This window comes from Danio rerio, chromosome 16 (assembly GCF_052040795.2).
Source record: "Danio rerio strain M-AB ecotype USA chromosome 16, GRCz13ab, whole genome shotgun sequence".
Taxonomy (NCBI): domain Eukaryota; kingdom Metazoa; phylum Chordata; class Actinopteri; order Cypriniformes; family Danionidae; genus Danio; species Danio rerio.
The window spans coordinates 6,186,304-6,200,590 of NC_141036.1; the positions used below are offsets into that span (position 1 = coordinate 6,186,304).

At 34.1% G+C, this 14,287-nt stretch overlaps 1 protein-coding gene across 3 annotated transcripts in view; it reads left to right on the forward strand.

Annotated features, from left to right (window-relative positions):
• ulk4 (unc-51 like kinase 4) overlaps positions 1 to 14,287 on the forward strand; it is a 277,382-nt gene that overhangs the window by 21,235 nt on the left and 241,860 nt on the right. For 2 of the 3 annotated variants that reach the window (XM_087286485.1, XM_087286484.1), the window contains exons 16-17: positions 467 to 513; positions 3,155 to 3,233. In XM_087286485.1, coding sequence (XP_087142611.1) covers positions 467 to 513; positions 3,155 to 3,233 — 126 coding nt within the window. Of the gene's footprint in view, positions 1 to 466; positions 514 to 3,154; positions 3,234 to 3,303; positions 3,495 to 14,287 lie in introns of those variants that run through there. The other variant, XM_087286486.1, reaches the window with a different exon arrangement.

Sequence of the window (14,287 nt, forward strand, 5' to 3'; positions counted from 1 at the left end):
TTTATTTCAGTTTTTAATTTTTTAATAATCATACAATAATTCAGGGTGGCTAATAATTCTGACCTTGACTGTATATGTATTATTTTTTCATATTTCTTTATTGTAAAAATTTAGGAAATATTTTTGGTATAAATCAAAAGTGTGGTTATAATGACATCCAACAAGTTAATTCATTTTTAAAATGTCACTGAAATGCATTATTTAAATCTCATAATTAAATAGAAAATGAGAATATCTGCAAAAAGGTGCACATTTGGAGAAAAAGAACCACCCCTTTCGCCAGGCTGAAAACTATATATGTAAATATGTATATAAGTCCTAAACTGATACTAACATCTGAAAATCTTTGTTTTAATTTCATGAGACCTTTAAAAAGCCTGACTGCATCTTATGGAATTTTAAAAAAAATATATAAAATTTAATCTATATATAAAATTCTCAATGTTTTCTTTTCTTCCTAACACAGTTTCCTGTGCTGGTTCAACAAATGCGACAGGCTCCAAACTGGGATATGTAAGTTTCATGGTTCCTCAGTACACTGCTACATTCATACAACTTAAAGCAAGAAGCATTTTCTAGTAAATTAAAAGAAATATTCAGTAATAGGTCATCAAAATTAAGTCTGCCTTTTCCTCAAAACAAGCTAAATCAGTGTTTGTCAACCACGTTCCTGGAGGACCACCAGCTCTGCACTTTTCCTGTCACCTTAACTAAACACACCTGATTCAGATCATCAGCTCATTAGCAAAGACTGAAAGACCCGTAATGGGTCCTGTAATTGATTTCAGTTGATCAACTACATCAGCCGTTTAATTTACCACTACAAAACACAATAGAAGATGACCGTGATGGTGGCGGTCTTGGAGTGTGTACTTAGTGAAATGCAGAGCCCGTCTCTCTCTGTCTCTCCTCTCTGTCCATTTTGGCTCAGTGGAAGGAATGATAGGCATGTGTCTCTGTGGCCCCTCACAGGATTACTGTCTCCGTCTCCACACTACAGTCACCAAGCAACCACTTCAGTTTTAAATGACACAGAAAACTAGCATTACACAATGCGCCGAGACAGAGTGAATGATGAGTGATGTGCTGGCAAAAATAGTCAAATGCTACAGTAAACTAGAAGAGTTTGTGTGGTACAGGGATTTTAACATGGGAAGTGTGGTACAGTCGTGTTATACTTTAATTGTATAATATTCCTAATATTTAAAAGAAGTATTTAGTCAACCATTTTGGACTTTTATTGCAAATATACACTAAATATAGTATTATTATGAACTATTCTCACACTTCAAAAAACATTTTCGGACTCCTGTGATGATAAAGCTGAATTTCAATGTCAAATTAATATTTTCCAACTCATTTTAATACATTGAATTGCTTTTAATTCTTTAATTTTAATCAATTATTGTTTTAATTATAAATTAGTTTTAATATTATTTTAATGTTGTTTTTAATATTTAATATTGTTATAATTATAGTTTCATATATTATTTTAATGCTGTTGTATTATTTAATATTGTTTTAACTATAGTTTTAATATTATTTTGATGCTGTTTTATTATTTAATATTGTTTTAATTATAGTTTTAATATTATTTTGTTGCTGTTTCATTATTAATTATTGCTTTAATTATAGTTTTAATATTATTATAACATTGTTTTAATTATAGTTTTAATAATATTTTAATGTTGTTTTAATTATAGTTTCAATAATATTTTAATATTGTTTTAATGTTTAATATTGTTTTAATTATAGTTTTAATATTATTTTAAGGATATGATTAATATTATTTTAATGTTGTTTTAATATTTATTATTGTTTTAATAATAGTTTTAATACTACTTTAATATTGTTTTAATATTTAATATTGCTTTAATTAAATTATATATAATACTATTATACTATACAGTTGGAGTCAGAATTATTAGCCCCTCTGAATTATTAGCCCCGTTTTTTTTTTCCACAATTTCTGTTTTCAATACATCTCAAAACATAATAGTTTTAATAACTCATCTCTAATAACTAATTTATTTTATCTTTGCCATGATGACAGGACATAATATTAGACTAGATATTTTTCAAGACATTTCTATACAGATTAAAGTGACATTTAAAAGCTTAACTAGGTTAATTAGGTTAACTAGGCAGGTTAGGGTAATTAGGAAAGTTATTGTATAACGATGTTTTGTTCTGTAGATCTTAAAAAATATAGCTTAAAGGGGCTAATAATTTTGTCCTTAAAATGGTGTTTAAAAAATTAAAAACTGCTTTTATTCTAGTCGAAATAAAACAATTAAGACTTTCTCTAGAAGAAAAAAATATTATCAGACTTACTGTGACAATTTCCTTGCTCTGTTTAACATCATTTGAGAAATATTAAAAAAAGAAAAGAAAATTCAAAGGTGGGCTAATAATTCTGACTTCGACTTTATATATAACTGTATATGTCTTTACTGTCAGAGACATATTTAAAATAAAATGTAACCAGCTTTTAATAAGATGTACTACTACTACTTCTACTACTACTACTACTACTACTTATAATAATAATAATAATAATAACAATAATAATAATAATAATTATAATAATTAGGAAAAAAAGCTTGTTCATGAAATAAAATGGTTATAAAATCATAAAATCATGGTTATAAAGCTATGATAAAATTATTGTTCAATGCTTTTAATATATGTGTTATTTATTATTATTTTTTTTATGCATTTATTTTTGTGATATGGTCAGATTCTAATTCCCTTACTGAGAAGTTTGACATGCACTGTTGTATTAGAAAAAAGAATTATGCTAGCAGGTTAAAAAATATACCTAAAACAATTTAAATAAATCGACCTAGACACATGTATATGAATGTATGTGAATATTATCAACTTCCTAATATTTTCTAAGAAAACAATGCTTAAAACTCCCTAAAATACAGTAAAGATAATAACTTTATGTATAATAACATTGTTAAATTTAAAATAACTATTTCATTGGCATTTATTCCTGTTACAAATTTGAAATGCTTATTTCTGCCTAAATATATTAAAAAGATGGAACAAATGTCATCTTTAAAGGTCAAATATGAACACAGTGCAACAGATTGAATGAAACGGTCTGATGAAAGTCATTTGATTCATTCACATTTTTGTGTTTTAGAAGAAGCAAAGTGATGAGAGCGATCGGCCTGCTGGCGTCCCACTGCACGGAGCTCAGAGACCACGCTCCTGTCTCAGAGGTGAGAACTGTGTGTGCGTCAAAATCAAGATGGACATGTTTGAAAACCACCAATCGCACCAGCAGGTGTCACTGCAGCATTGTTGTCCTTGCAAATCCTCATCTTCCACTCAGAGGAAAAACAAAACCCAGTAAACAAAACCCATTTCTCAGCTTTCCATCCAAAGCACTTCAAATCCAGTAAAAGCCAAGTGAAATTAGCCTTTACATCTCCATCTCGGCCTTATCAAATACAAAGAGGAAAGACATCTCGTCCAAGCAGGTCTATAAAAGCTTTTTCACTAATAATCAAAGCAGCGCACTGATGTGTTGTGCTAAAATCAGACAAAATCAAACATTCAGAGGCTTCCATTTTGCTAGCAACTTCCCCATGTCTTTGTTTAATGGAGATTTTATTTTTCGCAGTACGTGGACAGTGGCACAAAATGGCCGTCCATCGAAATCTTGAGTTTGCTTCGCTCATTTTCGCACAATGCAAGCTTAAACTTCTTAGCTTTTTTCGACTCGGCCTTCATTCGAGCTGTTCTGGGCTCAGTGGGTCGGTATTGAAGCGACGGAGGCTTTCCTTGGTGCTCTACGGGGGGTTCTGTGTCTGAGCGGACCATCCTGTCATGGCGATTTCTTTCAGTGCTTCCTCTTTGCCGAGAAACGCAGAGCTGCTTTCTTATGGTTTTTCTGCTCTCTAGAGGGCCCGCCTAGATCATATATTGAACTAAAAGCTGAACAAATCTCTCTTTATATATATATATATATATAATAGTATATTATATTATATAGCATAATAGTTTTAATAACTAGTTTATAAGAACTGATTTCTTTTGTCTTTGCCATGATGACAGTACATAATATTTCACTAGATATTTTTTAAGATACTCTTATTTAGCTTAAAGTGACATTTAAAGACTTTAGTAGGTTAATTGGGCAAAAAATATTGCTTAAAGGGACTAATAAATTGTTGAAAAATGTTTTTTTTTAATTAAAAACTGCTTTTGTTCTAGCTGAAATAAATTAAATAAGTCTTTCTCCAGAAGAAAAAATATTATAGGAAATACTGTGAAAAATTCCTCAATCTGTTAAACATCATTTGGGAAATATTCAAAAAAGAAATTCACCGGAGGGCGAATAATTTTGACCTTAATTGTATATATCGTACACACTGTAAAAAATGCTGGGTTTATCTAAATTGTTCTGTGTTGGGACAACATAAAGGAATAAAATTAACTTATTTTTGCAAATAGAAGTTGGTTGATCATAAAACAATTAAGTTGTCGCCTCAAAAATCTTAAGAATTGTGTTGTTTCAGCTCATTTGTATTAAGTCGTTTAAACAGGCAAACATAATTTTTGGAATGCATTTTTTTTTTTCTTTTTGAGTGAATATTGGGAAAAAAATGAGGATCATCACACAACACTACTAGTACAAAACACAAAAAACAGAAACGTACACTTGATTGCTAGAAGATGAGTTGTAAATACAACAATATTTGTTTTATAATTTAGTGGTCATCTACCACCAGTTTATGGGCCGCCCAAAGAATATTCTAAGTTCTGTTGTTTCAGTTTATTTTATAAAATTAGTTTGTACAAGCAGCAGAAAAAGATTTTTTTGAGTGTGTCACATAAAAATAAAATCTGATTTTACTCTCATTGACACTGATTGGATACTGTTACACATATCAGGACACCCAATCCACATGAGATCTGACTATTCCATATCCGTAATGAGCCTTTTCAGTATGTGGTTTAATATCTGATATGCATCCAATATCTAGATGTCTAACCTACGTCAAAACATATATCCAGTTCCCACTGGAAATCCAAGCCACCAAAGAAGATCTAATGGCCTCATGATAAAAAAAAAATATATATATATATATTAACAAGACTATTTTCTGGACAAACACGGTATATCCAATTTCGGGTTTGGCAATTATTTTACACATGCAGAACATATTAAAGAGATAGTTCACACCAATAATTCTGCCATGTAACAATTGACTAAAATAGTATTTGTTTTTTCTTCTATGGTAGTCAGTGGTTACAGGTTTCAAACATTCTTCAAAATATCTTCTTTAATGTTCAGCAAAATAAAAAAAAAACAACCTTAAATGTTTGCAAACACTTGAGGGTGAGTAAATAGTCAGTACTATTTACATTTTCAGTCTTAGTCACATTTTCATTTTGGGTGAAATATCCCTTTAATAGGCATTTAGGCATCTCACTGTAGCAAATTATATGAAAAGTCATGACTACAAATGTTTTTTTTTGTTACTTTAACTTATTTTAACATGTTAATCAGGTTTACTTAACTACATTAAGTTATACAAAGTTTAACTTTATAGTATCTATAAAGTATTCTATATACTATAATCTGTAGTATCTATAATAAGTAATCTTTATAGTATTTTACGCCCTATTCACACGGGGCGTCAGCGTCAACGCTTCCCATTCACTTTGAATGGGTGACAACAGGCGTTGCCGAACTGCATTGTGGATCCGTCGGCGCCGCTTCAGGAGCGTTCCTCGCTGCAGAAGTTGGGACCAGCTCAACTTTTCAAGCGCCGACGGAAGCGTCAGCCAATCAGATCGCTGTATGCAAATACACCAGCTCAGACAGTGGCCTATGCTGACTGAATTTCATTGGCTGACGCTTCTATGACGGTCGTTTCAGCTCCAACTTCAGACACGCCCTCTGTCAAGCGTTGACGCTGAAGCCCCGTGTGAATAGGGCGTTAGTATCTTCAGTCAGTTTGATTTGATTGAAGCAGTATGTTTTTTACACTACTGTAATGTTTCAGACAAGCTTTTGAAGAAAAGCTAGATCAACATATCAATGAAATTATGTTATATCATTATTCAGCGTTTATAAATAAAAGTTTAGTATATAAGTAATAGTTTGTTACACTGAATGACAATTTTAATGGGTGTCTTCTATAAATCCTTGCAAAAAATATGATGATAATAATAATAATAAAATAATAATAATAACAAGAAGAAGACAAATATGATGTATTATATGTTCATTGTTTGGTGCTTTAAAACCCCATTTAGTTTTTTTGACAGTATATAATCTTAATTATTCTGTTCTGGCAATTTATCATGGTTTAGCTGCTGCTGAGTTAATCATATAGTGTGCATTAAATGTTTTAGACACAGACCCTCCATGTTGCTGAGTGCAATCACTAGTGTAATAATTCTAGTTCTGGATTATATTGCATATATATTAAATTATAGTATATATAAATTGCATTTATTACATATATATTAAATATGAGTCCTGTTCTAAATTGATAGTTCACCTATAAATTAAAGGTTCCTTTTCATTTTTTCACACTCATGTTCTAAACTTTCTTCTGTTGTACACACAATTAGACATTTTGATGAATGCTGGAAAAAATAGCTATTGAAATCACTACTAGGTACAAAAAAAACTTTGTGAGTCAATGTTTTTTCCCCCAAACATGCTGTTTTTTCTTTGTGTTCATTAGATGAAAGAAACTCAAACATGTTTGGAACAAGTGGAGCTTGAGTAAATAATTACTGAATTTTCATTTTTTTAGGTGTACAACTTCACTACTTAGGATCATGAGCAGTTCCTTTCCTTCTCTAAACTCTTCTCTTTCCAACACTCTGGTAAAAGTATATCTTGATCTCATCTGTCGATATGATGTTGTTCCAGAACTGTGAAGGCTTTTGTAGAACTCTAATCTGGCCTTCTTGTTTTTGAGGCTCACCAATGGTTTACATCTTGTGGTGAACCCTCTGTATTTACTCTGGTGTAGTCTTCACTTGATTGTTGACTTAGACACACATACACACTACCTCATGGAGAGTGTTCCTGATCTGGCCAAATGTTGTATAGGGTGTATTCTTCACCAATTCTTTGGTCATCCACCACAGTTGTTTTCTGTGGTCATCCGGGTCTTTTGGTGTTTCTGAGCTCACTGGTGCGTTCTTTCTTTTTAAGAATGTTCCAAACAGTTGTTTTGACCACACCCAGTGTTTTTGCTATCTCTCTGATGGGTTTGTTTTGTTTTTCAGCCTAATGATGGCTTGCTTGAGTGATAGTGACTGCTCTTTGGATCTCATCTTGAGAGTTGACAGTAACAGATTCCAAATGTAAATAGCACGCTTGAAATGAACTCTGATTCCTTTTTTCTGCCCATTGTAATCGAGATAATGAGGAAATAGCACACACCTGGCCATAAAACAGCTTAGAAGCCAATTGTCCAATTTATTTTGGACCCTTAACAAGTGAGAGGCACATATACAAAAGCTGTTGTAATTCCTACAGTGTTCACCTGATTTGGATGTAAATACCCTCAAATTAAAGCTGACAGTCTGCAGTTAAAGTACGTTTCATTTCAAATCGATTGTGTTGGTGTATAGGGCCAAAAATGTTAGAATTGTGTTGATGTCCAAATATTTATGAACCTAACTGTATACAATAATAATATGACAGGGCTCGATATCAATATATAAAAACACCAAATGCAGTGCTCAGGGATGATTTAAAACAGTTGACGTGTCAACTTGCTGCAGTAAACAAAGTCCGCAATTCTTGTCCCGCCTTCAAGCTCTTCTTATTGGCCCACTGCGCTTAAACAGAACGCGAATGGATTGGGTAATATCAGCTGTCAATCACTCAGTTCCGATGACAGTGAGCTACAGCCACAAAACTGTAAGGCCTGAATACGAGAGAATGAAAACAACACTGACAGATTCAGTTTTAGAAACCACTTAAAGTTACAAATAATGGCCCATCTGATTAGTGATCATGTTCTGAATGTCAATCCAGAATTTACACTTCACTTCCAGTGTTTAAAGTCCCCTATGAAAATGACTAAAGCATTCACCGTAAAGCCGGTGGGACAGAGTTTTCAGGTAACAGTGTTGGCCACTGAATCTTCACATTTTTGGCATGAGATGTTCTAAATTGGCAAGGCAGTGGCGCAGTAGGTAGGGCTGTCGCCTCACAGCAAAAAGGTCGCTGGGTCGCTGGCTCAGTTTTGTTTCTGTGTGGAGTTTGCATGTTCTCCCTGCCTTCACGTGGGTTTCCTCCGGGTGCTCCGGTTTCCCCCACAGTCCAAAGACATGAGGTACAGGTGAATTGGGTAGGCTAAATTGTCCGTAGTGTATGAGTGTGTGTGTGTGTGTGTGTGTGTGTGTATGTTTCCCAGAGATGGATTGCGGCTGGAAGGGCATCTGCTGCGTAAAAACTTGCTGGATAAGTTGGCGGGCCATTCTGCTGTGGTGACCCCGGATAAATAAAGGGACTAAGCCGACAAGAAAATGAATGAATGAATGTTCTAACGTTATTTAATTCTTCATTTAATCATCACAAGGCTGTCAATCGTGCAATTCTGTGCAATCTGTACAATAGCAGACACCACCAGTGAGAACAGCACAGTTATTATTGTTAATTTAGTTCATCTTATTCATGTCAAGCAGTGCGTGCTGGGCCGGTGAGCGCATGCAGATTTTTGTTTATTTGTTAGTTGTGATTAGAGTGTTATTATATAATAGAATCTGTTAATATAAAACGTGTAGAAACGGTGCTCATAATTTTTGGTGGGTGCGACTCAGTTTTGTCTTGTGCGCCAACATTTTTGAAGTTAAGAGCACCGGTGCTACCAAGAAAAGAGGTTAATTTCAAACTTTGTATGAAAAAATGTATAGAAATGTTTGATTTGATGTAATTTATTTCTAAAGCTAAAAAATTTGGACTCTGTCCATTAAAAATGACATGAATTTCTGCAGCTGCTAAATTTGTATACTAGTTTTGACCTTCGACAACTAAAATCCTTTCGTCTAAACTTTGCAAACATACTGCAGCCTTAAACGTACATTTTAAATTACATATATATATATATATATATATATATATATATATATATATATATATATATATATATATATATATATATATATATATATATATATGTAAATAATATATATAATGTAAATAATATATAGATTCTGAGCTGTAATGAGTATCGTTGGAGCTGGAAGCTTTTGCAATAAGAGGCTCCTCATAAGTTTCTCCCACAGGCAGTATCCATCATCATCTAAGAGAAACTTGGGCTAATTCGTTGTCATGGAAACGTTAAAAGCCTCTATTAATAGAAATGCCGCACAGGGGCTTGATGCAGGAGCAAGGAAATGACTGAATTACAGGTAGAGCGAAAACGTCCCCTCTTAGAAAAGTTTTTTCTTGGACGTTTTCATCGTGCTTCATTCGGTTAGCTTTTCTTAATCCTCCCCGAAAGCCACTGTGTCTGCATTCACCATGAATACTTGAGCGCTAGTCTAATGAAGTAGTAAATTAATCATTGTCCTTGGCATCGGCAATCCCCCGTGCCCCTAGCCTAAATTCACAGTTGCTCTCAGAAGAGCCGGCAGTGTTTCCCCTGACCAATCCCATTACACACTGCTAAGAATTACAGCGCAGCCCGTCTGAAGGAGGTACCACAGGGATGAGCCGCTTGCGTTTCTTTCCTCCTTTCTTTTTTAGGGGGCTGCTTTATTTTTTTGATGGTAAACCGTTTTCAGGAAAGTCATTTTAAAGTTACTTCTGCTATATATATATTTTATAGCCAAATGTATTAAAAATCCAGATTCTGTCAGTGCATAAAGGCATCGCCATCTGCAGCGCCTGGTGCCGGAGGGAGTGAATATTTCAGAGTTGAATTTTAAGTGGCACACAAGAGTATCGGTGTGATTGGAAAGCAGCAAAAGAGTATCAAGGGCGCTGTGTTTCTCCTCGCTCTGCCCGCTGGACGTCTAACGCACAGTTTGACTGCGTTTGCCTCACTGACTCAGGGAATGATATTGATCGATTGAGCTGCAATTGATCAGATCTGCATCTCATGTTTGTGTTCTTAGTCTCGTGCGGTTGATGTTGTTTTAAATCACGTTAACTACTATGTACTTGCATAAAAACAAATAAGTAGTGTACTTGTGTTCATATTGCGAAAGACTTACTGTGCATTCACACTGAAGTCTGTCAAAACTCAACAACATTGTCTGCCTTCACAGCTCCTTTGTAGCGAATTTTGATGCTCTCGTCACCGATCTCATATTTAAAGGCAGGGTTTATACTGTCATTGAAAACCTGGAAAAGTCATGGAATTTTGCCATGGCAATTTCCAGGCCTTGAAAAGTTTTGGAAAAACAGAAAAACCCAGAAGGTTTTGTAAGAAAGTCCAAATGATTTCCAGAAGTCATGGAAATTACATTTAGTCATTTAGCAGATGTTGTTTCCAAAGCGACTTAAGCAGCGGTTATACTAGAGCTTAGAGCAAAATTCTGTTGTATGGCGCTGCGAAAAAGGGGTGGCATTAAACAATATGATTAGGCGTTAATAAAAGCGAGCGATTGCTCCATTTCTTGAATTTCTTATTTTAAGTTATTTTCTATTGGTGCAGATTGCATTTCTGGTCTGTCGTATTTGCATGCCTATGAATGGAAGTCTGTAGAGCAAAAAGTGCAGTGTGATCGCGGCTTTAGAATAGAAGTAGTTTTACCTACTATTACTATTTTAACAAGCTATTAACATTATCTAAAGTAAATCTGACTCATATCTTTACTTGAATAGAAGTTGGATGTTTTTACTTCTTTTCTTTTCTTGGCCAAAAACCAGTAGTGCTGTGTAAGCATTATCTGTTTAAATAGATATAAAAATAAATTAAAACTGAAGATATTGTTACGTGTTTTATAATATGCTGTAATAAATTTTAACATGCTTCGTTTTTTTTATGATTTACCATGCATACGTAGACATTACATGAAACATTAGGTCATAAAAATTTACTTGAAAGTCCTAAAAAAGTCATGGAATTTTGTAGTAAAATGTGTATTGATTCTGTAAAGAGGCTGTTGCAGCATATCAGCAAATCACTTACATTCCCGCATAAAAACATGCTTTTTATCAAATTAAAATGTTGCGCACCTTTTATCAAATGCATTTAACTATGGCAGATTAAGTTGTTGCAATTGATGTGGCTTTGCTCCACTTATCCAATATACTGTCATTATAGTTAGCATGAGATTCCTGAATAATAAAAAAAAACACATCAGTAACTCGTCAGTAATTTTTAAAAAATGTATGTCCCTGTAAAAAAACATTGCAAATAACTGTAAATCTGGCAACCACAACATTAAAACCCTTAGGAACAACTGTGAAAGGAACCAAAGTTCAATGGACTGTGTTCTTTGAAATCTTCTCAAGCGGTTGACTTTCTGATTGCTTGCCGTCAAACTGCATCATAGCTCATTACCATTAAGTTGAATTGAGCCGGGCTCAATTGAAAATGAATGACTTCCGGCTACTTTGCACAGTTATCGGGCTATTAATTTGGGATCCGGGTTGGGTTAGGGGCAAGTTTGGTGGTATGGGTGGGTTAAGATTTAAGGGATAGGTCCACAGTGTAATTGGAAATCCAATAACAGATGTAATTACATGCGAATAATTAAAAAATATATAAATACATTGTATGTGCATAGTAAGCTGTTTTCTTTGTTTAGACTTTTTTAATCCCAAAGGGAATTAATTAATTGTGAATGCATTGTAACAACTGATTAATTTAAATGTATGCTCACAGTACATAATGTGACTTAAATATATAAATAAATAAATAAATAAGTAAATAAATAAATAAATAAATACATCAATTAATTAATAAAAAGTGTAACCAGAATTTTTAAATTCTGATTACATTTACAGTTTTACTGAAGGCTACATTTTAAACAATAGTATACAAACACATGAGCTGTGATGAGAATAGGTATTGCAGTTTGTGCTAGAAAATTTGTTATCAAATTTCTTTCACCGACCTTTTCATTCTACTCCTGGGAAAAAAAAGAAAAGAAAAAAAATTATATATATATATATATATATATATATATATATATATATATATATATATATATATATATATATATATATATATATATATATATATATATATATATAAACATTGTAATGAGTTGTATTATTTAATATGCATGGCATGACAAAGTGACATTGGTGACATCAAACACAGAGTTGATGAGAGCTAATGCACTGCAGATATACACACAGAGACAGCTGTTGCTTAAACATAAGACCCTATTAAAGTGCAAATCATGATTACAGCTAGGAGATTAAACATATAAAGCTAAGAGAGTTTGGATTAGCTTTTGTTTGTATTAGGGATAGGTTTGATTTCCGGTGGCACAGTGCAGCATTAATTATGTTTAATGCATATCTTTGATAATGAGCCAGCTAGACCTCAGGTAGTATCAGGATTAGTATCTTCAGTCTTACTTTTCTGGATTCTTAAAGAGTTAGTTCCCCAGAAATTAAAATTGTGATTAGTTACTCGTCCTCATGATGTTCCAAGCAGCTTTGTTCATCTTCAGAATGCAAATGCTGATATTTCTAGTTGAATTTGAGAGGTCCCTCATCCCTGCTATTTAAATGTTTCAGTCATGTCGCTTCTTGTGTGGATAAACCAATTGCTTATCAGAAGAATCTTGTCGCGTGTTCTTAGGACATGGTGTTACTGCCACGTAGCCTAAATGATGTGGACAATGTAACATGAAGTGTATGAAAGATGCAGAGTTAGCATTTATTGAGTCTTCTGCTCAAGTTTAAATACTTAAACTCAAGAGTTAGGGGAAAGAGATCAGGCGAGAAAACTAGAGTAAGTGACGTGATGCTCTGTGTTTTGGTGTTAACCCAGCATCAGAATTTTATGGTGCGTTCACACCAGATGCAGATGAAGCATCAAGCGCGAGTTATTTACATGTTAAGTTATTGCAAAAAAGCGAATTGACATCCTGCAGTGCTATTCGCGCGAATGACGCAATTTGGACGAATTGATCATTTTGTGCGTTTGACATGCCTAAACAGCGAAACATTCAAGCTGGAAAATCTGAACTTTAGCGGACATTCAAGCCACATTAACAAATCAGGAGCTTGTTCTAGTAGGGCCGTGATTATGACGTTGCGCCTGTTATTGGTGTCCCTAGGGGAAATCCTGCTGCCGACACCTGATGGCAGCTTATCATACTGGGCTCAGCTCAGTCTGAAGCACCGCGGAAAGCGTCCATCAGTTTCAGATCCAGTTACAGTTTCTGGAGGAGTTGATGAACTCATAGAGATTGGTGCACCTCTGAAAGGATGTAGTGGACTAGTAAACATGGCGCCGAATAAATATATGCTGTTTTTTAGCCTTCCTAAAGCACATAAAGCTCAGCTACTCTCTCAATTAAATCCATGTTAGCCATTTAGCAACGAAACTAGAGTCACCGGGAAAATGAAAGCCCTGCCTATTATGCGAATACGCATGTATTTTGAAGTGAATTTCACACGCAAATTAAGCAAACTTGACGCATGAATGAAGCGAGTAAATTCAAAATGTTCACGCGTCTATTTACTCACGAATAAACCCTGTTTGGTGTGAATGCCCCATTATGGGTATAGAAAGTGAAATTGTACACTATTTAAATAAATAAATACATATTTTTGTTTTATTAAAAGTAGTAAATTGGGTTCTGATTGGCTGCCAGATGTTTTTTTTTTACCAGATTTTAAAACATAATGTTCATCAGTGCTATTAATATGATAGTTGTGTGGTGTGCAGTCTGCTATAGCCTATGAACCCATACCTGATTTCAGACCTGAGGATTTAGTGAGTTGGAATCCTGCAGCGCTCCTCGTTCTTCTCCAGCATTCCATCTTTGAGCAGCTTAAACCTTCTAATACCATGCTATCTGTGTGTGTGTCAACGATAATGATGTTTTCTAATGCACTATATCATGCGTATGGTGATGCGGATAATAGCGGCACTCTCTAGAAGAGAATTTGTGTGTGCACGCGCGTGTTTGTTGATGATAATGATACGTTCTAGAGCAGGCATTACTTTGCATGCGCGGCTGAATAAGACAGCTTAGCCTTGTTTGTTTCTTCCCGTGTAACGGAATCATCGATGCGCATCTCTCGCTGCCAAGACTCATCAAACGCAGCCGCCAACATCTGTTCCCTGCAAAGTCATCACTTATGAGACTTTAA